At 45.1% G+C, this 26,516-nt stretch overlaps 1 protein-coding gene across 4 annotated transcripts in view; it reads right to left on the bottom strand.

The window, feature by feature from the left end:
- Positions 1 to 1,159: 1,159 nt before the first annotated feature.
- LMO1 (LIM domain only 1) overlaps positions 1,160 to 26,516 on the bottom strand; it is a 61,256-nt gene continuing 35,899 nt past the window's right edge. For 2 of the 4 annotated variants that reach the window (XM_038138739.1, XM_038138740.1), the window contains exons 2-4: positions 17,812 to 18,025; positions 6,955 to 7,080; positions 1,160 to 2,471 (exon numbers count right to left, since the gene is read on the bottom strand). In XM_038138739.1, the coding sequence (XP_037994667.1) occupies positions 2,366 to 2,471; positions 6,955 to 7,080; positions 17,812 to 18,025 (446 nt within the window). In that variant the 3' untranslated portion in view covers positions 1,160 to 2,365. The remainder of the gene's footprint in view (positions 2,472 to 6,954; positions 7,081 to 17,811; positions 18,026 to 26,516) is intronic. The other 2 variants (XM_038138737.1, XM_038138736.1) reach the window with 1 other exon arrangement.

Here is a 26,516-nt window from a genome sequence, read left to right as displayed (position 1 = left end):
CAGACACAGAAAAGAGGGATACAGATGCTGCCAAGTTTCTCCCTTGTATTTTTTTCTTTTTAAAATATAAGACAATTGGATATTTGCCCCACCTTATTCAGCGCTGAGGAGGTTTGTCCTGCCCCAGGCTTTCCTCCCATCCACCCAGTCCCCAGCTGGGGCTTTTGCATGAGCCAACATCATGAAATTCCTCTTTAGGTATCAGGAATCAGATCTACAGCAATGGTGACAAATCAAGAGGGCTGCCCACCAGCAATGAAGGTCCTGGAACCTAGCAGGGGAGCAGTGCCTGCATTTCACAGCAACGGCAGGTGCAGGGAGGCAATGGGAAGCCACTGCTCCCGAGTCATGGCCCACAGTGTAACTAAGCTACCTTTCTCTGAAGGACCCAATTTCTAAACTGGTACCAAAACTCTCCTTAAGAATCTGAACTGAAACTGAACAGCCCCTCCAGCTTGTTTGGTGCGTGGTTTTGGTTTGGTTTTACTGCTCCCCTCCTCACCACAGGACAGCAGCCTTGCCCTGCCATTGTGTGCTGAATTGCAGCAAATCCCACGGGCGGGCAGGCAGGGATCCATCAATCCAGAGCACAGGCAGGGGCAGGGGCTGTCTGCCAGCCCATTTCAAAGCAAGGAATGGAAACACTTGGGCTGCAAGCTGCTCCTTCCGTTGCCTCAGGGTGGCTGCCTCCAATAGCCTCTACAAAAAGAGCATCAACTCTACTTGTAGTTTCTCAAAAGACAACCTCCCCCCACCCCAAAAAGCACTAAAACAGAACAGCAGTTTAAACACCACATATCCATAGGCAGCTCTGAGTGGCTCTTTAATTGCTATTCCATGTTTATGGGAATAAAAAGGGATGAGGCCACACATTTTATACTGGGTCTCCCAACCCAAAACGTTTGTTTGTGAAGAAAAATTACTGAATCAATCCACATGTCTGAGGTAGCTCTAGATGACAGGCAATATTTTGAAACATGCTAAGTGTCTGGTGGTGTTTTGCTTCTGGTTAGCCATTATTCAGCACAGGTGTACATAAAAGCATTTCATGCAACAGGCAGAGCAGCACCAAGCTGCACTGCATCTGGCATTTGCAATTCAGAGAACACACACAAGCGACCCAGGACCAGCAACCAATTAAGTCACATCAGAAAAAAAGTACTCGGTGTCTATTTATTAAAGGAAAGGGGGGTAAATCTAAGAAAAAGCAAGAAGACAAAATAAATAGAATTGCAGCCATCCTTTACAGCTACTGGTGCACTATATTAAAGTGACACTCACTATACAAAGAAATGTGTTTGATACAGTCCAGTGGGTTGCACATGAATTGCATAACCTTGAAAATCATTGCACAAAGCGTCGCAGCAGGAACACAGTTCAGAATTTTTTCTCCAGGAGATGCTTCAAATCTGATCATTTTTATTTCGTGGGAGGTCAAAGCACCTGGCACAGAGTAAGCAAAAAGGGCTGGGAGCAGGGATCTGCTGCATCAGCGCCCAGTCACGTCCCAGCCCTGACATCAGCTCTCGCAGCAGCTCTGACCTGGACAAGTGATGCCCCAAGGGAAAATCCCACCGCCTAGCAAAGCCTTGAAATTAATATTCTGATCAATGCCCAGGCACCTGTTGGCAGGGCTGCAGGGAGCCTGTTCCTCGCAGCCCAGACTGGAGGCACCGGATCAGGCAGCCAGCAGGAATTCCATGGCAATGCTCTGTCTGAATCCACAAGGAGCCTCTCAGCCAGCAGCCCAGCATGGCACAGCAGCCCTGCCAGCCATGCCGATGGTTCCCAGCCACCACCTGCCCCCAGCTCATTCTCCCCCATTATACAGGGAAGCAGGTGGTTGGATGGAAGTCTCCACAACCCCGCAGCAGCATTTCCCCCAGTTATTACGAGAGAACCTGCCTCTGCTGTGATTCATGCAGTTTCCAGGGAGCTATATACATGTTTCCAACAGTCTGCTCAGCTAAAGCACAGGAAATACAGGCTTTTGCCACACAGGGAAGAAACCACGGCAAAGATGACCAGGAAACATTCATAATTTTTAATTCACACCAGTAATAAAATTGCATTACATTTTTCATAAAATAAATGTTCCAGTTTATATACAGAAAACAGACTGTACAGAGCCCTCCCCCAGACCCCAAAAACTCACAAACATACAGGCAATGCAGTGCTCAGCTAAGCAGGCACAACTGTACATCTAAAATTGTAACTGCTTTGTGTTGGGGGGGAAAAGTACTACAATGTATATAGTCCTCTCTGGACCAAGAATTAAAAAAATATTGCAGGCAAGCTGACAGACGCCCTCGCTGCTCGTGCGGCCAAGCGCCCATCCCACAGTGCTCCAGCAAAGCAGGGGCTGTTATTGAACCTGGGACTCGAAGCTCCCGTTCAGCTGCCCTTCCTCATAGTCCATCTGACACAAGATCATGTTGTTCTTCAGGAAAAATTTGTCTCCCACGCAGAATCTGGAAGATAAAAAAAAAAGGATTGGTGGGTGTGAGTATGAACAGACGTGAGAACGGGGAGAATTTGAGGCGGTTTGGGTCCAAAGGCGACGCTGGTGAGCAGAGTTTGATTTCCAGCTCTGCCAGTGCTTCCCCCTTGCCATCCCAGGCTTTTACTGTCCCTTTCCCTGGCACATCTGTGCTTGGCGCCAGGCCACAGGGAGCAGCTTGGGGAGCAGGTCCCACTCTCTGCAGGATCCTGTGCCAGCTGCAGGAGGAGGTTGGGAACAGTAAAGGGATTTGTCCCTGCAGACAAGAGATGCTGGCTCTCCAACCAGGAAGTCAAGCGGGCGATATTACACGGAGCCTATTTGAAGTTTTTGCTGGTATCCACATTTCCACAGTTCCCTCGGGTGAAGCAGTATTTACACTAATTTCCAGGCAAGGACTGGCTATTAAGTCCTCCCTCACCCCCCTGTGTACAGTGCTGAACAATAAATAGAAATTTCTCGGTGGCTGGACTCCTAACCTTTATCTTCATTGAGCGAAGGGCACTGCTCTCTATATACCATGTAAATTGTTCTGTTTGTCTTGAAGTTGACAGAGAAGCTTGTGATATTTAACAATTTTATTTGACCATTAAGGTCAAAAAAGTTCCACATATAAGATCGGAGAGGTGTGAATTGACAGCCAATAGCTTTTCCCGCCCTGCCTGCTTGCTCAGGAATCAGAAGCTAATCTTTACTTCTTAAGATAACAAATAATGTTCTCTGCACCCAATTCAGGGGCTGTTTTTTGTCCATAACACTGGCAGGGCAATGACAGACCAGAGCACAGGCTGCCCTGAGAGCTGAGTCTGAAATCAGCCTCAGGACCCTAAAGCAGAGAGACACCCTGGGTCAGGCACTGTGCCTCAAGGCAGCTCTGCACTGAGAGGAAGGGGTAGGTACCAGCCTCTGGCAAGGCCAGCTATCTACAGGAAGATCACTGGAGGTGACCCCATCCCCAGGAGACTTAGCAGACCTCAAATGCCCATTTCCCTTGCTCCCAGGCAGAGCTTTGGCATTGCCCACCCCTTGTCTAAAGTGCTTTCATCATCTGGCAGATGATAACTCAGGCAGCATTAGGCAGAGCATCTCCATAAAATTGAGTATTTTCTGCTAAAAGAACAGGACTGATAATTTTAGAGCTTCTTTAGAGGCCCAGCACAGGCAGAAGTTTTCTCCAACTGGACACCTGCATATAGGCTGATTAATTTGCCAAGTTGGTACAGAGAGAACTGGGCATTGGTTCACACTTTATAAGATTTCACTGAAGACCTTCCATCTTCTTCCCTCTGTGGCACATGCTCTAGTAGTTCTGAAATTCAACCTTTTCTGCATATTAAAAAGATAAAGATTATTCCTAATTTCAATTAACAGCTTTTATGGTAAAAACTGTAGTGCACATACTCTCCTTAACACCACCTTCCTCAGGAGCAGGTTTACTCACAATAAATAACAGACACAGCTGCTTGCTCTTCACTGCTTATTCCCACCTTAAGTGCCATATAAATCTCCAGGAAGAGAAATGCAAAAATTACTCCTGCCACCAGCATCATCAACAGCTGTCCCTTGCCAAACCTGGTTTTGGCTGTAGAGGAGCCAAAGGAGGAGCTGGAGAATTTGGGAGTTGGAAGGTGTGGCGGTGTGGACAAGCACATGGGAACTGAAATGCTCTACAGGGGTACCCTAATGTGATGTGAAGTTTTGGGAGAAAGGTTTGATTCACTGGAAAGGCAATTGTTTCTACCTGCTAGTCCTGCAAACCCACCAGTAAACTGGAACCTCTTCAGCTGATGCATCACAACTGGAGGGTTTAACAGGGTGACCTCAGGCCCAGTTTCACACTGCCAGCCCCCATGCTCAGAGCAGGGACGTTGCAGAGCCCATCTGGGCAATCAAATTCCAGCCAGCAGCAGCGAGAAATAGATGCTGAACCTACTCTGCCATTCCTTAAGAGTGATTTTCTTCTCAACAAACCCACACTTTGGATAATGGCAAGGCAAGAGAAGCAGCTGGATTTCCTGCAACCCTTGTAACACTGACCTGTCAGCCAGTCACAGCGGTGACCAGCTTTTATCCAGCACTGTGATGACCATGACAACTTTAGAACAGTTTAAAACATGGCAGGACGTCTGGTAATGCAGGACTTGATGCAAAATTGAAGTTTTAGGGAATGAAAGTGATGAAGTGATGCACACTTGGTAAAAATATTAGAGATTTTACTGTGACAGATTCAGCCCTCTATACAGAGCCCAGCTACAGAAGGGCAAGCAAGCTGGAGGAGAACTGAGGGAAGGTCTTCATCACCAAATCTTTTCAGAGCTGAAGAACAAGATGGGCTTTCCAGCGAGGTTTCCAATTCAGAACCAGAACTGGCATCCACCTCTGCAATTTTGACTTTAGGGTTACTTAATCTCATGGTCTCAGTTCAGCATCCAGTGCTGTCTGTTACAGGATCGCTTCCATTCTGCCCTTTCAAGCCCAAATCTCCACAGAGCAAGTAATGAAAACTGGCAGCCCTCTGACCTCAGCCAAAAGCAAGAATCTACACATAGCCCATCTTCCAAAACAACTCAGCCTCTCACAAACTGAGCAAATCCCTTGTGCATCACAGCACAACTCTGCCAGAATGGGGGGATTACCTGATTACCTGCACTCTCCTGCTGGGCAGTGACAGCCCTGGAGGTTGTCTGAAGGACAGAGTGGGACCATGGTGGCAGTTGAAGAGGGAAGGGAATGACAGAGGTGCTATGGAGCCTTTGAAGTAAAAGGTGAAATTTAAAAGAAATTATTGAAAATGAAAACTAGGCAGCACTAGGATTTTCTGGGAGAGAAGAAGGGTGAAGTAGGGGTTTGATGAGAGATACTCCAAGGCCAAGCAGCACTCCTGACTGTGCAGCCCAGAGCCTCTGCCTGAAAGGACCTTTATAGCCCCAGGTTCGACGTGCAGTTTGGGAGCAACCCTCTCCTGCCTGGGAATCATCAGGAGGCTGAAAAGAGCTGATCCTGAGGGCTGAGCCTGGCAGTACCTGCCACACTCCCGAGTCTGGAGACAAATCCCAGAACTGACTGGTGCGATGAGCATCTCGGGGGGGTGAGGTGGGATCAGCTCTGTGTTCAAGAGTCACGGAACAGGACTGGGCAACTGGAGATCCCGTGGCTCCCGCAGAGAGCCCAAGGCCAGGAGCCACTAGATGTCACTGCCGCCCCGGCACTGCCACCGCGCTGCGCAGGCGACAGCCTTAATGGGACTTCTGTACCTGGAATAAACACCGCCCTGCCCCAGCATGCCAGCCAGGAAAGCCACCTCATTCGCCTCCGCCGTGCTCTGGCACCAACCAGCTGCCACCAAAGTCATCTCCAGGGCTGAGGCACCGGCGGGGCGTGCGGGAGCAGAATCGGACAGGATCTCCCAAGTTCAGGGGAAGCTGGCAGGGGAAGCTGGTATTCACACATGTGTGGCTGCTTCATGAGAGATCCCACTGTGACTCTCTTCTAGACTGAGCAAGGAATGTTTAACTCGGGATTTTAGGTTGACTTTCACAGAATTGGGTTCTCCATCCTCCCACAAGTTTTGTCATCTCTCTCACACTTTCTCATGGGATGAGGCATTGCATCCTAGTTTCATCTTTGGGAAACACAACCACAGATCCAGAAACATCAGCACAGCCCTTGACCCTGGGCAGTCACTACAGCCTGACTAAGCAAGCAGTAAGACTTGCAAGCAGTTCCAGGTCTATCTTAGACAAGGATGGACAGCTGGATGCATCAGGTGACAAAGTATCACATCTGGTTCTGTGGGCTTCAATTCTGCCTACGATGATCAACAAACAAGAGTTTTCACAGCCCTCCCAAACTCAACTGGCTACAGGTAGTTGAAGTGAAAACACTGTGCATGGCCCTTTATTATATTCCCTGATGTCCATCTTCCACCCTGCAGAAATAAATAAGCCCCACTCAAACTTATACCACCAAGATCCCCTATGAATTACACAACAACTAAATGGATTTGTTCCTAGTCTTGGAAAGGGCTTAGCCAGAGTATTTTTCTCTTTCCTGTCCCTTCTCTTTATACTTCTTGTTTTCCACCCCCAGTTTCGAGCGTGTCAGAAAGGTGATTTAAGTGAGATAATGTCAGTTTGCTAGAGCAGGTCCATTCTCTATCATCTGCCTTCTGCAGCTCCTGAAAGGACGCTGGAGCAGTTTGTTTTATTCAGCAGCAGCTGGACAGTCTGTGTCTGTGTCCTCCCCTTTGCCCCTCCAATTCCCACCAGCTCCAAGGGGATTTGCAGTAAAAGGGCTACAGGTACTCCCATGGATCCCCCAGGTCAGCCTGGCAGCCCAGCCCCAGCCCTGCCCCCAGGCTGTGAGCCCAAGCAGGGCAGCGTGCATCCAACATTTCCCCCGTTTTGCAGGCAAAGGTATAAATTAGTTTGTGTGTACAATAACTGTGTCCTCACCGCTGGTTGCAGAGCTGACAGGCAAAGCAGTCCAAATGGTAAACATTATCTCTGGCCCTCATCACCATCTCAAAGGCAGGGATCAGTTTACTGCAGGCAGCACAATTCCCGGTGGTACCAAAGAGCCTGCCAAAGAAGCACAATCATTAGAAGCCATTTTAATTAAATGGTGGAAGGACTAATTAAGTGTAATTAGCAGTATCAAATACTGTATTGCACCAATAAATAGAAGTTGCAGTCTCCATTTCACTGACCAACCAGCGTGCAGGAACCTGGGATAAAAATGCCTGGTGAGCAGGCTCCGATCATCGAGATGAAACTTCATTTGGTTTGTGAGCCTAGGGCTAATTTGCTGTCTAATGGAGAAAAGCATTAAACACTTAGAGCACTATTTTGGGGCTCACAAAATTTCAGTCAAAAACTATCTGCCTCTCTGCAGCAGTGGGGTAGGTGCTGGGAGCTGCCCATCCTGCTGCACTTGGCCGCAGCCTGATGGAGGGACAGGCTTGGCAGCAGGACACAGAAGTCCTGCAAACTTTGCCAACCTTGGCAGGCAGCGCTGTAACAGAGCTCGGGAAGAACCTTACTTACCTGCTGCTTAGAAAGAAAAAGCACGACTTCTCTTGCAATGAGTGCACAGCATTTTGCCAGGCATCTCAGAGAGCAAGCCCTCCTCCCTGGCTGTGCCTCCCTCCTCCTGCCTCCCTGGCCCTCCCGGGAGCCAGCTAAGCCCTTCCATGGCGGCCTGAGCAGCATGCTCAGCCGTTCCACTTCAGCTCCCTGCCCTCCAGGACAGCCCTTCAGCACTGGAAGCTTTGCCATTTTCATCTTGGCTTTCGCTATCTGTCTCCCCAGATGTCTGCTGCTGTTGCAGCTCCTGCCAGGGGACTCAAGCAGGACTGTGGCATCCTTCCCGCGGCCCCCTTGCCCGCGGTGTCCCTCAGACCCTGTGTGTGCCAGGGGCACGGTGCCACCGCGGTGTCACAGCCGCACCAGGGCCGGCGGCATTGAGCCACGGGCTGACAGAACCGAGGTTCACCCCAGCCCCTGCTCACATGTGGTTAGTCACTTTGCCTAGGGGACGACAGAAATGGTGTTTTGGGGGTGATGAGCCTCAAGACGTTCAATCCCTGCTGGCCATTAGCTCTGTGCACGCAACGCGCCGCTGCCCGCGGACAGAGCCGGGCTCGCGGATTGTTTCAAGCCATCGGTTCTGGCTGATTCCACAACACGCAGATGAGAAGCATCAGGAAAATCTATAACCAATTTCTAAACCTGCAATTTGCCAGGCAAATCAATACTAATTATTACTGGCCAGTAATTGTGAATTAAAACACCCAGCAGTGTTATAGAAACCTCCACACAACTCTCCCACCCTCCTACAGTGCTGTGCTCCCGAAGTCAGCTTGCTCTCCAGCTGTAAGAAAGCTCACCCTTATTTTTCTTTAGAAGTGGTATCAGGGGTCTTTCATTAGGCCTGGCTAGAAAACCCCAGGCCTTCTTATGAAGAAACAGCACTACGTTTTCCCTGAGAGCTAAACCACACAAACCGAAACAGAAACGCTCATGCAGGATGGAAAATCCGCAAAAGGGAGTACCAAAATTTCTTCCCCCGTGATTCCATCATCTGAAGGCTGAAAGGCACAGTGAAATCCCAGCTGTATAATTTGCACCAGCAAAAGGCAGTCCCTTTCTCCCTGCAAGCTGACCCCTCTTGCTCCTGCCCCCATAGGCAGGCAAGGCAGGGGAGGCAGCTGGGCACGGGCCTCGGCTGCCTAACGCCAGCAGACCGGACTGGAAAAATGCAGCACTGAAAAGCGTCCAGGTTTCCACCCTGGAACACCCTGGCTCTCATTCAGCACCCACTCACAAATCAAACCATTACGGCAGACATCCCTCCCCTCCTCAGCCTAGCTGCCCCTCTTCCACTTGGGCACAGCAAAGCCTGACAGCTTTTGCCAGGATTTTCCCATAAAACCAGGCATCCGTTTTTAGAGTACCCAAGTCACAGCAAACTCAAAAAAAAATGAGTCAAATGCATTAGGCAGGGAAACTGGGAGGTTAATCCTAGATTTGCTCTGTGCCCAGCACTGCTACATGCACAAGTATAAAATATCCATTATTCATTAGCATCACAGTTGTGTGGAGCTCAATCTAGATTAAACAAAATAAAGGGGCCCCAGACAGCACCATTTGCATTGTTAAGCAGGTGCTTTTCTTCAGCCTTCAAATAGGAGACTTTTCTAAATGGAAATGATGGGGAAATTTGGACAGATGTTCACTTAACTATTTAAACAGTTAGCTTAAGAAACATGAAAAATGTATTTGGCATCGTATTCACCTGTCTCCTTTCAGGGGTTTTGGGGGTAAACCAATTGTTAAACAGCTTTGACTGTTTGCATAAGATCTGAAGCTTATGTTCTGTCCAGCTGAAATCGTGTTGCCTTCTAATGTCTACATAACGTGGCTTCCAGCAAGCCAGAGTGCTAATCTTTGTCTCTTCTATCAAGTTTCACAGTCCTCCATACCCTCCCTTTCCCAACAGATGAACATTTCACACTTATTCTAGCACCGCCTAATTTTAATCTGCTTTTCAGGGAGTGATTTAGAGCCCCATGTATTCACCAGGCTTCTAAAAATACGCCATAACTTGTAGCTCAGTGAACATGACTTTTTTTTTTATCTGTTGGAAGGAAACGCAAAATGAACAGAGTATTTTGCCCTTTTTTTTTGTTTGCTTGTAAAAAACTTGCCACCTCTGATGTCTCCTGATCCAGAAGCTACTTGCGCTGAAACTTCCCAAAGTGGGGAGCTTAACGTTATTGGAAGGAGGGAGAGAAGATAAGGAACAGGAGGAAAAACCTTCTGCCCCAAGCCCCATCTGAGGTTAAATTTAAAATAACCCCTCATGAACAAACTGATCTGCATTCTGTCCCCTAGACACCTTCATAACAGATGCAACACTCTCTCACACATTCACACACACGAAGTTGAAGCGTATTAGAAAAATCTATCAGAAGATGTTTAGCCTCTACTTACCAGCTCGGAGCCATTGGCATTAAAGAAGCTGGAAATACAAAAGTTTTCAGTTTGGGGTTGTTTTGCTTCTTCTAAAAAAAACCCCTATTTATTCACTTCCCTTTGAAGTTAAAAGGCAACAATTTTTAAGTACAGATTTATTCCCCTTTATGTAACAGGAAGATCCAGCCAGCTTGTAAATAAGCATAGACTATGCAGATTTAAAATTTAGCACAATTAAACTTTTACCCTGTGGTAGTAATTATGTTTAATGGCTCTTAGCCTTAACTTAACCATGCCTATTGTTGTCAGCCAGCCCAAAAGCAGGAGTTTGTCCAAGGACAATTTTCTGTAGTTTATGGGCACACTAAAAACCCTGCTATGCCCCGTTCTCATTGGCCATTGATGTCAGCGTGTATAGTAAAAATTAAAGCTAATTGGCATACAGGAGCAGCCCTGAATGCAAATGAATTAACGGGAAAAGAAGGGAGCGCTCCTGGAAGCAGTAGGCAACTGTCAAAGGATGGGTTTTATGTAGTCTTGTCTGGGTTAAAGAGCAGTCTTCTGCTTGGTGATCCAGACCTCAACAACTCTGTGAGTACACCTCAAATTAATTCACCATAGTAATGTCACAGCACCTTGCAGGGTTTTATTTTGAAGAGAAAAAGAAGGGTTAAAGGGTTCTTACAGTAGGGAAAACAGTAAGAAACTTCTCATAAGAAAACATTAAGTTTAGCACCTTTTTACAGATTTTTTTTGTTCAACCAAGATGTTCGGGAGCCTAAACTGAGAACCTGTTTGCCTATTTCTGTCTCCACTAGGAACAACAATCTGGTTTAGTCATTGCCTACAAGGAGAGAATCCCTATTTCTTCTCGCCCCCTCTAGCCTGGTGTCTGACTAGATAGCAGCTTGCAATCAAAAAAGAAGGAGAAAATCTTCCCTCTGCAGAAAGAGCAAAAATTTTGGAGCTGTTGACTTCATAGGAGACAAAAAAAGAGGAAGCAGGACAAACACATAAAAATAAGTAATGGTACAAAAAGGAAAGGTTGGCAGTGTCTACTGCATTTTTTTAAACACAAGAACAAAACAAGTTCAAAATTCAGACAGCTGAGTGAAGACTGACAATTACCCCCCCAAAAGTTTTTGTCAACACTGAAAGATAAGAATTATTAACTGAAGGAGGACTAAACACTAACCTACAGATAAATATCTACATTTTTAGATATTATGTACAACTGCATATTTTTCTACGTATTTATATATCCAGATTATCTGGACATACAAGTTTTAGAAGAGCTATGGAACTCCTTGCTCACATCCTCCCCAGGCAGAAGGTGAAATAGGTTTTCCCACACACCTCCTCTATTTGCCTGCTGCTGTTTATTTCTTAGTTTCATCAGGGCCTGCTGTAGAACCAGACTTGCTTAATGTAACTGAAGTCCATCCTCATGAAAAGAAACAGTTTTGCCCCTACCTTTTGAAACAAACCAACAACTGGTTTTTCAGTGAGGGTGGCTCTTAAATACTGCAATCAGTATCTCTCCCATCTGTGGATATTAGAAACATGCAGAGCTACAAGTGTGATTTGACTGGAGTATTGAATATACCAATAAATGCAGGGAAAGCCTGAACATCACCTAAAAAGATAAAAAGAATAATCTTAAAAGCAACTTCAGACAACTTTGTGGTAATCAGCCTTTGTGTAATATTAGAGAAAGCCTCAGTGATGGGATATTCTTCAGCATGGTAAATACATATTAGCTGCTGCACCCTCCTATCCAGGACACCGTTGTCAGTGCTGCAGTGGGAAGTCATGTCAGCTGAAGGAAAGGAAAGGCATTTTGATACTAATGAAGTTGGTCAAGCTGTCCTCTCATGAAGCCTTCAAGTTCAATCCCAAAGAATTTACATCTTGCATGCCAAAGGGTTTGGCATTCAAGGACAGCATAGCAAGGGGAGTTGAACCAGCACAAAACAGCCCCTGGCCAAGTGACCGCACTGGTTCAGAGACTGCTGGGCCTGAACTTCAAGGTTGCTCAAGGGAGTCTGTTTTCACTTGAAGGACACATCTGAATGTTCACTTATTTTCACTCCTTTGTTTTCTCCTTTCATATTTTCAGTGGGCATTTACAGAGGGGTTGGGACATGAGCAGGTAGGAGAAGTCCAAGTCCTCCTGCCCTGCCCCAGCCTTTCCCACAGTGTAACTGAAACTGCTGACCTTAAACCCATCCTTGCTCTGGCACTGCTGAACACAAGTTCAACAACGTCCTCTTAGGAGAGTTTAAACACAGCAGCCAGAAAACTCCAAAGCTGAAAGTGCTAGAGGCATGGTAGCGTACCACAGCCAGGCAGAATTACTCCCCATTAGTTTTCCTCCTCAGTGAAAAAAAAAAGGGCAAAAAGCAAACAAACAAGCCAAGTACGGGCACAGGCTGTGAGAAAGTCCTGGACCAGCTACTGCAGGGGAAAAAAAATAAGTCTGTACTTTAGCATCACAAAGCACAGCAATGTTGCCAAGACACATTGTATTTTGAGCCTAATTAATCCTCCTTAATCTGTACAGACACCAAGTGTAGAAGTGAGGGTGTCCTATGCAGCATGCAAGATGCTCCCTATTGCGAGGCAAAAGCAGCACTTCAGCTTAGTGACATTTTTAGGCTCTGAGCAGACACCATTTGTTCAGCCACACTGCATTTATACCTCTCCTTCCCACACTAAACATGTCCCTTGAAACCCCAGCAGGACATGCTCTCGGTGCATACACGCACACTGTGCTCCTCCAGAGGGTAAAAATATCCCAAATTCTCTCCTTCCTGCTTCAAAGGTGCTGCAGCTTCTGCAGGTTGAAGTCACATTCTGAGAATTAGTGACGTCTTGGGGAGATTAACTTAAAATCTGCTTGTTGGGGCACACACATCTCAGTTCCCAAAGGCTTGCTCTCACACAGCCAGCCATGGTTTAGTGGTTTGGCTCAGGGCTGTTGTCCCTGACTTGGGGAAGGCCAACAGAAGGAGGGAATTTGTCCACATCCTCCTGTGCCAACAGAGCAGGGCACCCACGTTTGTGCTCTTATCCCACAAGAAAATTCAACCCTGCATATTTGCCAGATACAGAACACTTCTAAAGGGCTCCTAAAGCGATTCACTGACAGAATTAATGTCCTGGGACATTTGGAGTAGAGCAAAAACCCCAGGACTTGGCATTTGAGTAACTGGAAGTAGCAGCTGCTGAGGGTGGAGTTCAAGCCCCTGTGATAAAGACAGTGCTGAGGGGTGACAGGGGATGGCAGTCCTGCCAGGAGGTCCCTGTCCCTCAGGTGGGATGCAGAGGGCTGCTCTGCTCCCTGGAGGCACCAACAACATGTGCAGAGTGATGCCATGCTGAGTTTGCAGCCCTGATCCAAACATGTGGGAAAGTGGGTGAAAAGAGCTGCCATGAAATCCACTGAGAACAGCATCAGGGTTTCCCGGAAAACCCTTCTCTTTTACTGATTCACCATCATTTTTAAATGCTGGTTTTGAGCTTTCTTTGGAGTCTAATTAAGGCCCCAATCAATTTACATGATGAAAAACTTTCCCAACACCAGCATATCAAACACGCAGAAGCAACAGTTCTGCTCCTCTCAAAGCAAGCCCGACTCGCCTTTGCTCGTGTGAGGGCACCATGCTGAGTAAAAAGGAAAAATCACGTTCTTCATCAGCACTTCACAGTGAAATTTAAGTTGTCAGCTCCTCACGGGAAATCCTGATGCAACACCCAGCCCGTCCCTGTGAAGCGGAGCTTGGTGAATGTTTAATTATGCCTCGGAACAAACACACATCGCTGCGTGGGGGCTGCGAGGAGCCATCTGAGCCTGCATGCTAAGCTGCTCTGTCCCAGAAGCAGTTCCTTCAATAGCATTTGCTTATCAAAAATAATTAGAGGTAGGAATGCTGGAACTGCGATTATGAAACAAATGGTAAATCTATTTGCTGAGATGAAATGTATTGAAAGATACATCGAGACACAGCTGGAGACTGAGGTGATACCACAAGGATAACAACTCGAGATCCAATTTCATCTTTCATGATTAAAAAATGAGCAAGAAAGTGTTTTATGAAAAGTGAAGGTTAACAAATGTTCCTTCACAAGCAATGACGACAGTTTATCTTTTGAAACAAATGATCAGGCTATGGTCTGCTCGCAGCTCCTGGAACACGCTGCAAAGATTTCTGCTGAAAACCCACTGGGGATCAGCACACACGGCTGGCAGCCCACCGTGCTCCCAGGGCCTGGGACGCAGCCGGCTCCAAAGGGACGCTGCCACAGTAGGGAAGGAGCTGGCACTGCTCCTGTCCTGACCCTCTGCCACAAGTCCATCCCTAGCCCCAGTCCCTGCCGTGGCTGTGGCTCAGCGACACCTGCCCTCGGGAGGGTCCCAGAGCTGCAAATTGACAACAAAATATTCCAGGAGCCCTCTGACTGAATTCCTCCGACTTCTCCAGGTGAAGTGCTCCCTTTATGGTGTAACCACAGTGCGAAGTATCAAAAGTTATTTTTAGGGATGAATTCCGCTAAAATTTGACTAGTAGACCAAACACTGTGAGCTCTTTAACAAGGAGGAAAAAATGTGGGCAGAGACTCTAAAACTACTAATGTGAAGGAATTATATAATGATGGGAATGGTTAATTCTTCAAGAAGAAAAATTCAAATTACCAGGAAGGAACAAACAGTAGAGAAGATTGTGATGGCAACTTTAGCTCCTTCTATTAATAGAACTAATAGTTAAAATGGAGAAAGAAAGAAATATTATGTGTAGAAGCCAATACAAGATGTTTTAAAGTAAAAAAAGTTGCTTTATACTTCTATAAATATGGAACTGTAGAGCAATGCCCTTATACCTATCCTCGGAGCCTGAAAAGGTTCCTTAGCATCAGGGGAACAGACCCCAGGAGTTCAGCAGAATCCCTCAAAAAACCCCAGTATAGACTAAATTTACTTATTTGTAAGAATACAAGCCATGATAGCTGTAAATCTGCCTAAGCAGCTGAAGGCTAATTAACAATGCTGTTACAGAATTAATGTTATTCCTTCCTAGTCAAGTCTTCAAAAAATTTCCCAGGTTATGACAATTCTACTGTTCTTCCCAGCAAAAAACAGTCAAAGCTCCAACACCCTAAATTCAGATAAAGGGAAAATATTTAATGTAAAGGCCACATAAGTCTTCAGAGTTTAACCATGAGGAACAAATAGCAACAGACTTGCCCCTTGCCAGGCCAGGAACTATTCCAACCTTAAAAAGGAAGACAGAGGTGTTACAAGGCACCTTCCAGGCACGGAAGTTTGCTCCAGAGACCACGTTTAACTGGTGCTGTGACAGAAGCTGCATGGCCACGGTCAAACACGAGTCCCAGCTGTGCCTTCCATGGTTCATGTCATGAATTGCCCTCTCTTTACAAAGCTGGGACATGGGCCACCTCTTGGAGTCTGTAATGCCTGGCTTCTTTTCCATCTCCAGCACAGGCTTCTGGTGTGTCCCAGAAAATTCACATCATCTAGGGGCCGGTGGGAAAATCACAGGTTAAGCTTTTCCACCTCGAAGCAGCACTCTTGGGATAAACCAAGGAAAGAAAGAAAGAAAGTGCTCTACAACTCCAGTGATAAAAAGGTCCTTCTAAATCTAACAGCATCAATACTGCTGTCCTTTGGCACTTTAGCACATCTGATTTGGTGCCACACATTATTTTTGTTATGAAACTAGACTAAACCAAAATCAATACAGTGCTTATTAAATGGACAAAACATGGGGTAGCTCATGGGTCTCAAAAAGCAAATGTAAATTGGAAACACTGTGATGCTCAGTATTTCTAGCAGGGCTCTGCAACATACAGAATAAAGCTGAATATCTGTCTTCAGGGTCAAATTAAAAAAAAAAATCACAAACACCACACTTTTTCAAGACCAGAAATTACAAAGTCAAGTGATAAATAATGAAGCGGAGGATGACAGATGGAGAGACCTAGATCACTTGGCAAGCTGGGTGCAAACAAGATAAAGAAAAGATAATGTATAGAAGATAAAGTACAAACAAATATTTCCGAAAACAATGCAGCTGTTCTTCCTGGAAAGAAAACTATTCCTGGAAGTAGATCTCCTGAGAGATTTTGGAGGTCCTTGTGATAGTATCTAGCATGACCCAATTGTGATACTGTGATAAAAGGCTTCCTCAAAAAGGGAAGATTAAGAACTGAAGTAATCTTCACTGACACATCAGAATTATGTCCACAACAGAGAAACAGTATAGCTGAGCTGAAGAAGAATAAACAAAATGCTAATTTGGGGGTGGAAATCTCTGTGTTAAATTTGAACTTTCTGGACCTCATTTTTTTTAGCTTAGCACAGACAGAGTTAAGGATGCTTTTAGAGCAAGTGACTTGTGACATTAGTAAATACTCAGTTTTAAGGAAGGTACCAAAATTATTTCATTATAGTGAAGACAATTAATTCTTTCCTTTCAGACCCTTTCCATTTTTCCAAAGGCTGCTTATCTTGTCTTTTCCACCTCAATGTGTTCACCCTTACCCAAACTCCTCCTTCCTGACTTAGATTGGGGACACACTCCACCTAACCAGATGTGGAGCTGCAAGTGCTGCCTGCGTGGCAGAATTTCAGCTGGGATATTTCATGTATGCCCCAAAGAGTTTCAGCTCTAAAACCCTCCTGTGGGCAGGATGCTCTTGTGCACTGCTGGACTGAAGGGCAAGGTGACAGCTCCCACACAGCAGCTGATAGACTCAGTCCTTCTGTTTGGCTCAGTGCTTAATCTCTCATCTTTAGAAGGAGAAACTTGTTTGTTCAAGTTTACTAAGGAAATATTTACTGAAGATTTTCAGAAATACGTTTTACATTGAAACACATGAAGCATCTGAGCACTGACACTAATCTGGGCAGCCCCTGAACACTGCAAGGTTAGAAAGCATTTTACCTCCCTATCTTACAATAGTGTGTTGGGCTTCTTTGGCTTCAGCTGTTTTACTGGTTGAGCTTGCCTGGGAAATGCTATCAGTGCTTGAGGAAAAATAAAAGAAAACATACACATTAGCTGGAGATCAAGTACATTCTTCCAAAGGAAAAACAAAGCAAAAGTCTGAGTGTTTTGCAGAGTGACCCTCATAATAATGTTTGCATTAGGCCTGCTGTCTTATTAATATTCATTTATGTTTGCATAAAGTATTTTGCACAAAACCCCCACACACATCAGGCAAAAAAATCCCACGTGTTGTTATGTACTGCAGACACACACTGACAGAATGGTTCTAACTCCAAGCTAGTGATGGTCTCAGCTGATTTCCTCAGACAGAAACATTTTTTGAAGTTGATCTGTAATTTTTTAAGTTTTGCTCTGTTTAGTTAGGAGAGAGACAAGAGCCCCTTGGGAGCAACCTTACTCAAGACTAGAAGTCTGTCTAAAAGCCATGACTGAAAAAGAGAAGGTAAAAGTTTGGTTAGGTCTCAGTCAATATGCAGCAGTAGAGCATCAGAGATATGCAAGGAGAATGAAGAGTTTTTCCTAACTTACTCAGCAAGCAGAGTTTGTTCTAGTGTGTCCATTATAATGATAAAAAGCCATGACCTCTGCCTTGTATCTTTACCTGAAAGCAGGATTTCACCTCCCAGACTACAAAATACGCTAAGTGCAAATAAAAAGCCCTGCCTAGAAAGTGGAAGAAACTCCAGTCTCCTCTGGGCAGGTCTGGCCATGCATAAGCACATGTTTTCACATTTTTAGGAAGCCAGACAGCCGGCAGCACGCCGAGAGGCTTCGGGAAGAGCCCACAGTACGTCCCTCTATTTACCTCAGGTAATCTCTGCGGCAGAGAATGAGATTTGCTTTTGTGTAAAGAGTTGATCCAACCTCTCCAAGACGACAGTCACAGCAGGCACACTTTAGACAGTCTTCATGCCAATACTTATCCAGAGCCTTCAGCAGGTACCGGTCCTTGATCTTTCGGTTGCAGCCGGCGCAGCCCTTCTGCTTCCCCTTGGGTTGTACGGAGAGCATCGGCACGCCTGCAAGGCAAACACAGCACTTCCTTCAGAGCACAGTCTGGGGGCAAACACTGCTGCTGCTGCCATTACAAGGAGCTTACAGTCAAAGGAAGCTCACGTTGCATGGAGCTGACAGTCAAAGGAATCCTAACTTCATTTGCTGTCGCAGGCTAACAGTGAGTGTGACGCTTGCAGCCCTTTTTTTCCTAAGGGCAGGACTGACACAACGCACCAGACTCTTACTAACCAACATCTTGCAGCAGAATAAACTGCTGAAATTCCAACATTTATTTTTTTCCCCTCATTACCCACACCCTTGTGTTGTTAATTACCTGCCACAGGCAATTAAAAAGAGCAGAAGGGCCATCACGGTATGTACCCCCCTGGTTCAGCATCTGAGTCGAGTTTGATGGGGAAGGGATAGGAGTGGATATAAAAAGATGTGGTATGGCACTGTTTTTCCTCTCTTGTGAATCCTGTGGGTGACAGAGGCCTGACTGAAAGCCAGAGCAGGCCAGGGCCTGCTCCAAAATAAATCTGATTCAAAAGCCCTTGAGAACTGCTGAGAATAACCCCACCAGTGCTCCTCTGTCACTAATGAAGCCACATTCCTTAAGCAAAGCAGAGCTTTCCTCCTCCGCCTGTATCACTGGAGAAGGCAGCAAAAAGCCAGGAGTTTCATCCTTCCTGGAAACCCCTGCTGGGACTGCAAAGCAGCCATGAGATAGCTGGGTATGAGGTAGTGACAGCACACTCAGCTCAGGAGGCTGGGGGGGACTTGCTGTGGTCACCTTCCCCTCAGTGCTGTGTCCAGCTTCTTCCTTTTCTCCAAGCAGCCAGTGCCTGCCGTGGTGAGCACTGTGATGCTCGTCACCCTTCTCAGTTTAAGAGCCAGGCAGGAAAGGACTTTATGGAATCAATAGGCAAGGTGGAAAAATAAACAAGGATTGTACTGTGGGTGAGGGACAGGACATGAAATTGAAAGAAGAAATTAACTCGCTGAGATGCCAGAATTCCATTTGCTCTAGAGCTGTGATTCAATTTTTTATGATTTTTATTTTTACTGGTGTCGGTCACTAAAAATGACAATGCTGGGCCTGTAACAAGCACACTGTGGGCTTAACCAATGCAGAGATGATGAGAAGGGACTCTGGGGCACAGCAGCAGGTGTCACTGGTTATATACTCTTACACAAAGTTAATCCACCCTTTTTTGCAGGAAGTGCTGGATGTCCCATAAAGCAGCAGCTTGATAATAGAATTATTAACAGTCCCTTAAGCAGAGAGGACCGAGCCAGTGCCACTGCAGTAAGTGACATTTGCTGCTCTCCTTAAAAGCCAGGGTGACCTGAGAGTGGCTAATGGTCAGCACATGTAAACCCACCATTCCCACAGTAATAATTGCTTTGTCAGAGCCCGAGCAGACGACAATAGCACTTAAGACACCTCCACACAAACAGCAAGGTATTGATCCATCTGTAATCAAAGTGGTCTCAGCAGCACAGAGACAGGCCAAGTAACATTCAAAAACCCTTAAAGAACCCTCCTGCCCTCTGCTGCAGCCCACTCAAAACCCAAGTCTCCACAAGCAAACTTTTGACCCACCAGTGACAAATCTGCAATGATTAAGTGAAAATCTGTATCTGTATTAGACTGCCACATATGCAACCTGTAACGCTTCTGAGAGAAATTCTACAAAGCCACAGAGAAACACACACACATTTGGAAAGAGCGACAAGACAGGGGAGCATGAGAAGTGGATTATGCTGCAGGTCAGACTGCAGAAGTCTCGAGTGCCTGGGGAAAGTTTCTTATGAGAATGAGGGAAGTGGCCCTGTGGTTCTAGGCACACCTCTGTTTGTTTGGGTTTTTTAATCCAAAATACTTTTCAATAGCAAAAAGAAGCTTCTATTTTTAAGTAATTTTCATGCTCTTCCCAACTCCACGCCAGAAAAACTGCACATTGTGAGAAGAGTCTGCCTTGTTGTGAGGCAGAGAAGGGTGAGCATGTGAATTTGCATTTGCAAGCTGTGTAAGATCAGTACCAGTGATGAAAGAAATAGTTCACACCTACGAAAACTAGGACCTAGATGTGAGAATTATGTTTTTAGATAGCAGCCCCAGACACCAGCAAGTCATTATTCACCCCCCAAACATGCTCTCTAAATGTGTAGCCTTAGAGGCAGAGGAGAATTTCTTACAAGAAGGGGGGGTCATCATACAATCCTTTTGCAAGGTTTGTGTAGGTAACACGAGGATCCTGCATCTGGAAAGACACAGATTCCACATAACCAGCATACCTTAAACTCAAGAGAGCTGCTGCATGGATGGGATTTAAGATCAGCTCTGTGGTTCAGAAACACAAGATCCTCAGCCAGATGGGACTTCCCAAGGCTTCTCTTTTGAAAGCAGAGCCCCTTCAGAGGTCCAGCTGCCCTCACCCAGAGAGAGGGTGCCAATGCAGCAGCAGCGTCAAGCACAAGGGCAGTTGTGCAGGGATGATACCCTGGCTGGACCATTAGGAGAGGCTGGTTTGATCATTTAGGGCAGCTTAGGAGGGTCTCCTGTGGCAAGCAGGCCTGGATGGCTGAGGGCTGACTGCAGGGGCAGTTCTTGTTCCATCTGTGGCTCTGGCAGCCCTTGCTCTCCGCAGCCATCTCAGCTCCTCGCTATTGCAAGAGCACCAATGTCTTATGAGAGGCTTCTGCAAGTAAGGGGAATGTAACACTTTGATTTGCTTCTAATAACTAGCAAAGGAACAGATATAGATATATTTTTAAGCAGTACCTTAAGCAAGGAAAAAAGCTATGTATTTGGTCAGCGTTCAGCAGGGGGCTTTCTAATGAAAAAAGGTACCATTTCAGAGATCATATGATGTTCAAAGCTGCTATTCCCACTCAGATAATAACGAGCAAGGTCAGCCTCTGCTGGTCAGGTTCAGTGTTTTGAAATTACATTTTGGGCTGTGAGGTTTCCCTCCGACATCCCAACCAACCGGTCTGCACGGAGCACACAAGCCACTACACAAAGTTGCATCTGCAATTAGCTGGTGAGTTGACACAGCAGGCAAGGCGTGAAACAAAATTTCAAAAACTGCCAAACTTGATCAGCAAGGGTTCCTCGAACACTTGCCATGTCATTTCCAAGCAACAAGAGAGCAGCATCTCAGAAGGTTAACCCTTTCACAGGTTAGAGGCTTGCACAGAGAGGACACAATCAACACCAAACCCTGCTTTCCTCCTCCTGCCTCCCCCTTCCAGCAGACCTGAGGCAGCCTGGGCTCTGCAGGCAGAAACCACCTGGAGAACTGCTCTTTCTTTTTGGTAATTTCCCCTCTGCAAGACTGGGATGCTGCTTCATTTCTCTGTGTCCCTTTTCCCCCAGTACTTGCCTAAACATGCCAAGATATCCAGTTCAATTTTATAAGGGGCATGTGGTGTCTAACTGGAGCTGTCAAGGAACAAAGGGGTCACCTTTGACAAATTCCACACATGCTCTGTGGACGAGGATAAGAAAATGAGAAGGAGTGTTGCAGAACTAGAAAAATTAACAGCTGGACGCTCACATATTTAAATACGTGATCACAAGGGAACACTGATTATTGCCAGATTCTGAAAGTACCATCAAGTTGCTCTCTTCTCTCCTGTTGCTAGACATCCAGTGCTCTCTTTTCTTAGAAACAGTAGATGAATCCTTTCTATTTCTGGCTACCTACACTCCCTTCCTTGCCCTTTACAGCTTAATAGACTTGCTGCTGGTAAATACAAAACTAAACCCTCTCTGAGTGCTCAGAGCTCCAATACACATTAAAAAATTATAGACACCACCTCTGGACTTACTGAAATTTATGTCTGTGTCTAAAGAGGCTGTTATTGTAGTGAGTAATCCAAACTTTACCACTATTCACAGCCGGACAAACAAGCTTTAATCAGCCCGTATCTGCTCAGTTGGAGTCTTTTTGTAAAATGATTCAGCTGGCTTTATAACACAAGTGTCCACTAAGTACACCTCTAAATTTTTCTAAGCCATTTTACTGATATTTCTATTCACATGGCAATCAGCTGCGGTTCCTCTAAGGGCACTGTTCATAAAGCCTCCTTTCCAAGAGAGCCTGGGAACTTTTCATAAATGGCAGACCTTTTAAATAACAGTTATCTGCGCTGGTCCTACGGCGCACGGCTCCACAGTGCTCTGGTCTGCAGCAGAGCTAGAGGTCCCCTCTGAAAGCAGGGAAGTTCACCACCTAATTTCTCTAATGCAACTCTAAAGGTTAATTGGTCTGAAAGAGTAATGGGGGACTGCTAGCTAATGATATATGCCTCAAGGCTTTGCAGCTTGCCTGTATTTTATACAGTCGAGTCCAGAGCATAAAACACAGGTGATATCACCAGGACTTTTCAGACCCCCTCCACTCCAACTTGCCCCCCTCAGCTACACCCACATGTGTGAGGAGAAGGCAGCAGGAGCTGGAGGCAGCTCTGTTCCACCTGCATTTCATGCCTTATTAGAGGGGGCTCGGAGAAGTGCGCGGCTGCACTCCTCATTACCTCTGCGGAGAACTAAAAACAACCCTAATGAGGAGAGCCAGAGCGTACAGTACGGGCTGGGAGGAGGGACCTCCTCCCACTCTCCCCAAGGAATCCGGCCAAAATCTTCAATTTGCCATTTATGACAGCTAATTAGTTATTCTATTCAAAATCTTTGCTTTAAATAAAAGAACTAATTATACACAAAGGTCAGTCCCCCACCTCCTGTGAAGCACACATAATTGGCTTATTTCCCCAACATTGTGTGTATGTTTTACACAATGCTTTCAGGCAGATGGCTTTAACTCTTTCCCTCGACAAGTTTTTTGGTGTTGGCTTTTTTTGTTGTTGTGGGGGTTTTTGTTTGTGTTTGTTTGGGTTTCTGTTGTTGCTGTTATTTTGTTTTCCATTTTTTAAGCCCTGAAACTTTTCCTCAGAGTACCTACTTTAAGAGTAAAAGCTTGTTCAACAACAAAGCAAATAACTATGCACACACACACACACAATACTTCTACTCTCCAAGAGGTTTGTGACAATCACTCCCTGTTATACAGCACCTTGCACAACATAGCACTGGAATTGTTTTTATTCTCCAGGACAAATTCTTCCTTGAGCCGTGCCTTCAGACATTGCTACCACATTTCTGAACCTTCTTCTGCCAAACACCACAGTTACTGCAGGTTTACATAACACTTAATTATTTTTTTAAAGTTATTTATAATATTTTTAATTTTTTTTTTAGGATGCAGCATTCTAGTGCTAAAAGCAATTCTGGTTTAAAGACCAGGGGTTTGGCAGTCAGGCAACTGAGACTAAGTTTTAGAGTTCCACTTGAGGGAAAAAAAATGTTTATTTCTAGCATCAACACCCTTTAAATGAACTGACCTCCTTTTGCCTGCTAACAAAACCCCCAGCATTTGGCTGCAAAAGATGAAAAAGTAACTGAAGAGTAGGAGTAATCTTATTAACTCCTGTCTCATCACAATAAATAGGCTGCACTCTTATGTCTTTTATCTGAGGATCTGATATCATTTAAAAGCATTAGAACCCTGCATCACCCATTTAAGTAAATGCAGACAGTCACTGCCAAAAAGATGCAGTGAATTTCATTCCCCTAAAAAGAAACTCACTTTGTGTTCCCAGTATTGTATTACTCACCTTCTATGAATATTGCACCCTGTGAAACAAGTCAGACCTTGCACTCCCACTGAATGGAGAGTGCGCTGTCTCGGGCATCTTCACCAAGAATTTCATCAGAAGAATTACAGCCAGCAAGGTGAAACTCATCATGTCATCTGTATATCCAATTAAAACCTTACATTTGGAACGCCAAGTACTTGCAACTAAATGCTTATGAGTAAGCCTTAGACCATTCATCAAAATTATTCAATGAGAAACCACAATCTTTTTTCATTGCCAGTTTCATGCTGCAGTATGCAGCTGGTGATTTTTGCAGTGGCTTTAGCAATTCATTCGGGGTACTCTTTCTTCTGAATCATTACTGAACAAATTTCCCAAGCATAGCAAAAAAGCAGTTGAAGAGGGCAGTTAGTGGGAGAAGCAACATTTTGATCACCACATCTATTCTGACTATTCTAAATCCTCTGCCCAATAACACAGCAACTTTTTTTTTTTGTCCATACACTTCATGACAAGCTGTAGAGAAATACTTTTTAGAGTCTAGTGTCTCCTGGCAGTTTCAGCTGCCTAAAAGTGACCCAAAGCTTCCTGAGTGGCTTAAACCCCACTTCAATCTCACGTGTAGGGACCCAGTTTTCAAGCCATTTGCTCAGACAGACCAACATACCCAAAGTAATTATTTGGCATCATTTGAATCTCTACCAACACAGGTCCTGATTCAGGACACGAGGTTTAGGGTTAGAATCCAGACTTTCATTTTCCCCACAAGTTTTGAGTCTTCCAGTACCTGCTTTTGGCCTCTGAGACTCAGAGTTTCTCCTACCAGAGGCCAACCTGTGGCTATAAAGAAACACATGGCAGCAGGACTAAACACAAACCATAATAATTGTTGCTGCAAGACAGTTTCTATAAATCATTTCAGGAAGCAATGTTTTCCCTGTGCTCATAAAACGTGTTTGTTTGAGCTTTAATTTTTCGTAATTGGCACATGTCCAAAGTTTATTCTTAGCACATCCAGTGTTTCAGTAAAATCCATTTTTACTGTTTGAAGCCCTGGAAGAAGTACAAAGACATGCAGATTTCTTCTACTTTCAACCTAATCTGAGAACATTCTGATCAAGTTTTCTGCATTAGTCACAATTCAGCATACTGCAGTCTGGCAAAGGTCCTGATTTCAGGTGGCCAGCTCCCTTCTTCAGTGTCTGTAGTAGAAAAAAGTCTGGCAATGGAGAGACTACCCTCAAACCACCCTTCCAGCAGTATAAGAATGAGAAAAAAACTATTATTAGGGATGTCTGGCCTGAAATGGATCCCATATTTCTCAATATTCCATCTATTTGCAGGTAACCATTGGAAAGACACTAACCTCAAAAGTTGTCAATTTAGTGGGTTTGGGTATCAAAGCAAAGTAGTGGAAGAAGAGTCTCTGAGTGAAATGGTCACAAAGGTAAGAACTCACCCCTCATTTTTCAGTTCTTGTAAGAATAACCTGGGGACCAAAATTAAATACCAGGCAGGGTTTGTTTCCCTTCTCTTTTTCAACAGGCAAGAAAATTAAATGGAAAAACCTTCTACCAAGTCAAGTATCCCAAAGAGTGTTCAAGAAGTAAAAACTACTCAGTTATTTCATGCTGATGTGTGATGCTACCCAGTGCTCATCTCCCAGCTGAAATGGCCTGTTTAACACACTGAGGTTTCGAGACACGAGCAAAGACGTGCGGTGCAGCAGTGCTCAGGTTTAGCAGTGAAACACTAGCATCACCCTGACAGATCTGGCATGCCATATATGTGAATATTTTAAGGAGAACAGAAGTATATCACTGCACAATCACCATCATCTTTTCTTCTGCCTCTTTGCAGACATACACAATGTCAACCTAAGCTTTCGGCAACCTTAATAGAATTTCAGTGCCCACTGCCAAATGGCCATTTGATGTTCTGCTCTGTGTACACTGATGAAGCAATCTGTCACAGCCCTTAATGCAGGCAATGATGACTATCCAATCTAAAGCTTTCACAGGCTTATAGAAATTTCTCAAGACTTTTGGAGCCTACAGTAATTTGCGCAATACCACAAAAGAATTTGGAATCCTGGTGAGCTCTGTATTTAATGAAATATGAATATACTCCTTTAAATGTTTCTAGAAGAAATCCTACTCAGGCCAAAAGCCCATTTTATACCATCAATCACCAGAAAGTTGTGTTGGCAACTCTGAAATAGAAAATACTATCGTGACTGCAAGTTACTGTAGTATGAATGTAACAGCCCCTCCTGCCCTGTCCAAACTTACTGCCAAGGCAAGCACTGATGCTCATGCCCTGCACAAGATTACTGTAATAAATACACTAAGACTAAAATTTATTTGCATATTAGAGGCAAGGAGAGATTTGCCTATGGGGAATGCAGAGGGAATCTATCTACTTAATGCAAACTGTGTAAGAGATCCAATTGCCGTTGACTGACCTTCTAGGAGTTGTGAAATACACTTCCCCAGTGATTTAGAAAGATGCAGTTATCCGCCAAACCTATCCTCTTCTCCCCTTCCTAGCAAAACCAGAGCAACCCATCTGCTATTAAAAGTTGAAAGGAGAAGGGCAAGCTATTTCCTTGTCTTCTTGTTGAAAGGAAAAAACACAACAGCCAGTCCTTTGCAGGACCATTTGCATGCTGAGCTGTCAGACCATGCACTTTCCATTAAAGAGATAGCATCCCTTTTCATAAGTCCATTTGGGATCCATTTTAGTGTTATCTAAAAATCAAATCTACATGGTAATCCTTTTAATGTACTCTTGACTTTTAAAAACAGCTTTATGTTCCTTCAGGAAATGTTTTAAGCCATTACTCAG

This window comes from Motacilla alba, chromosome 5, assembly GCF_015832195.1.
Source record: "Motacilla alba alba isolate MOTALB_02 chromosome 5, Motacilla_alba_V1.0_pri, whole genome shotgun sequence".
Lineage (NCBI taxonomy): Eukaryota > Metazoa > Chordata > Aves > Passeriformes > Motacillidae > Motacilla > Motacilla alba.
The sequence above is the reverse complement of the archived record's forward strand: the minus strand, read 5'-3'. Positions and strand labels throughout refer to the sequence as shown.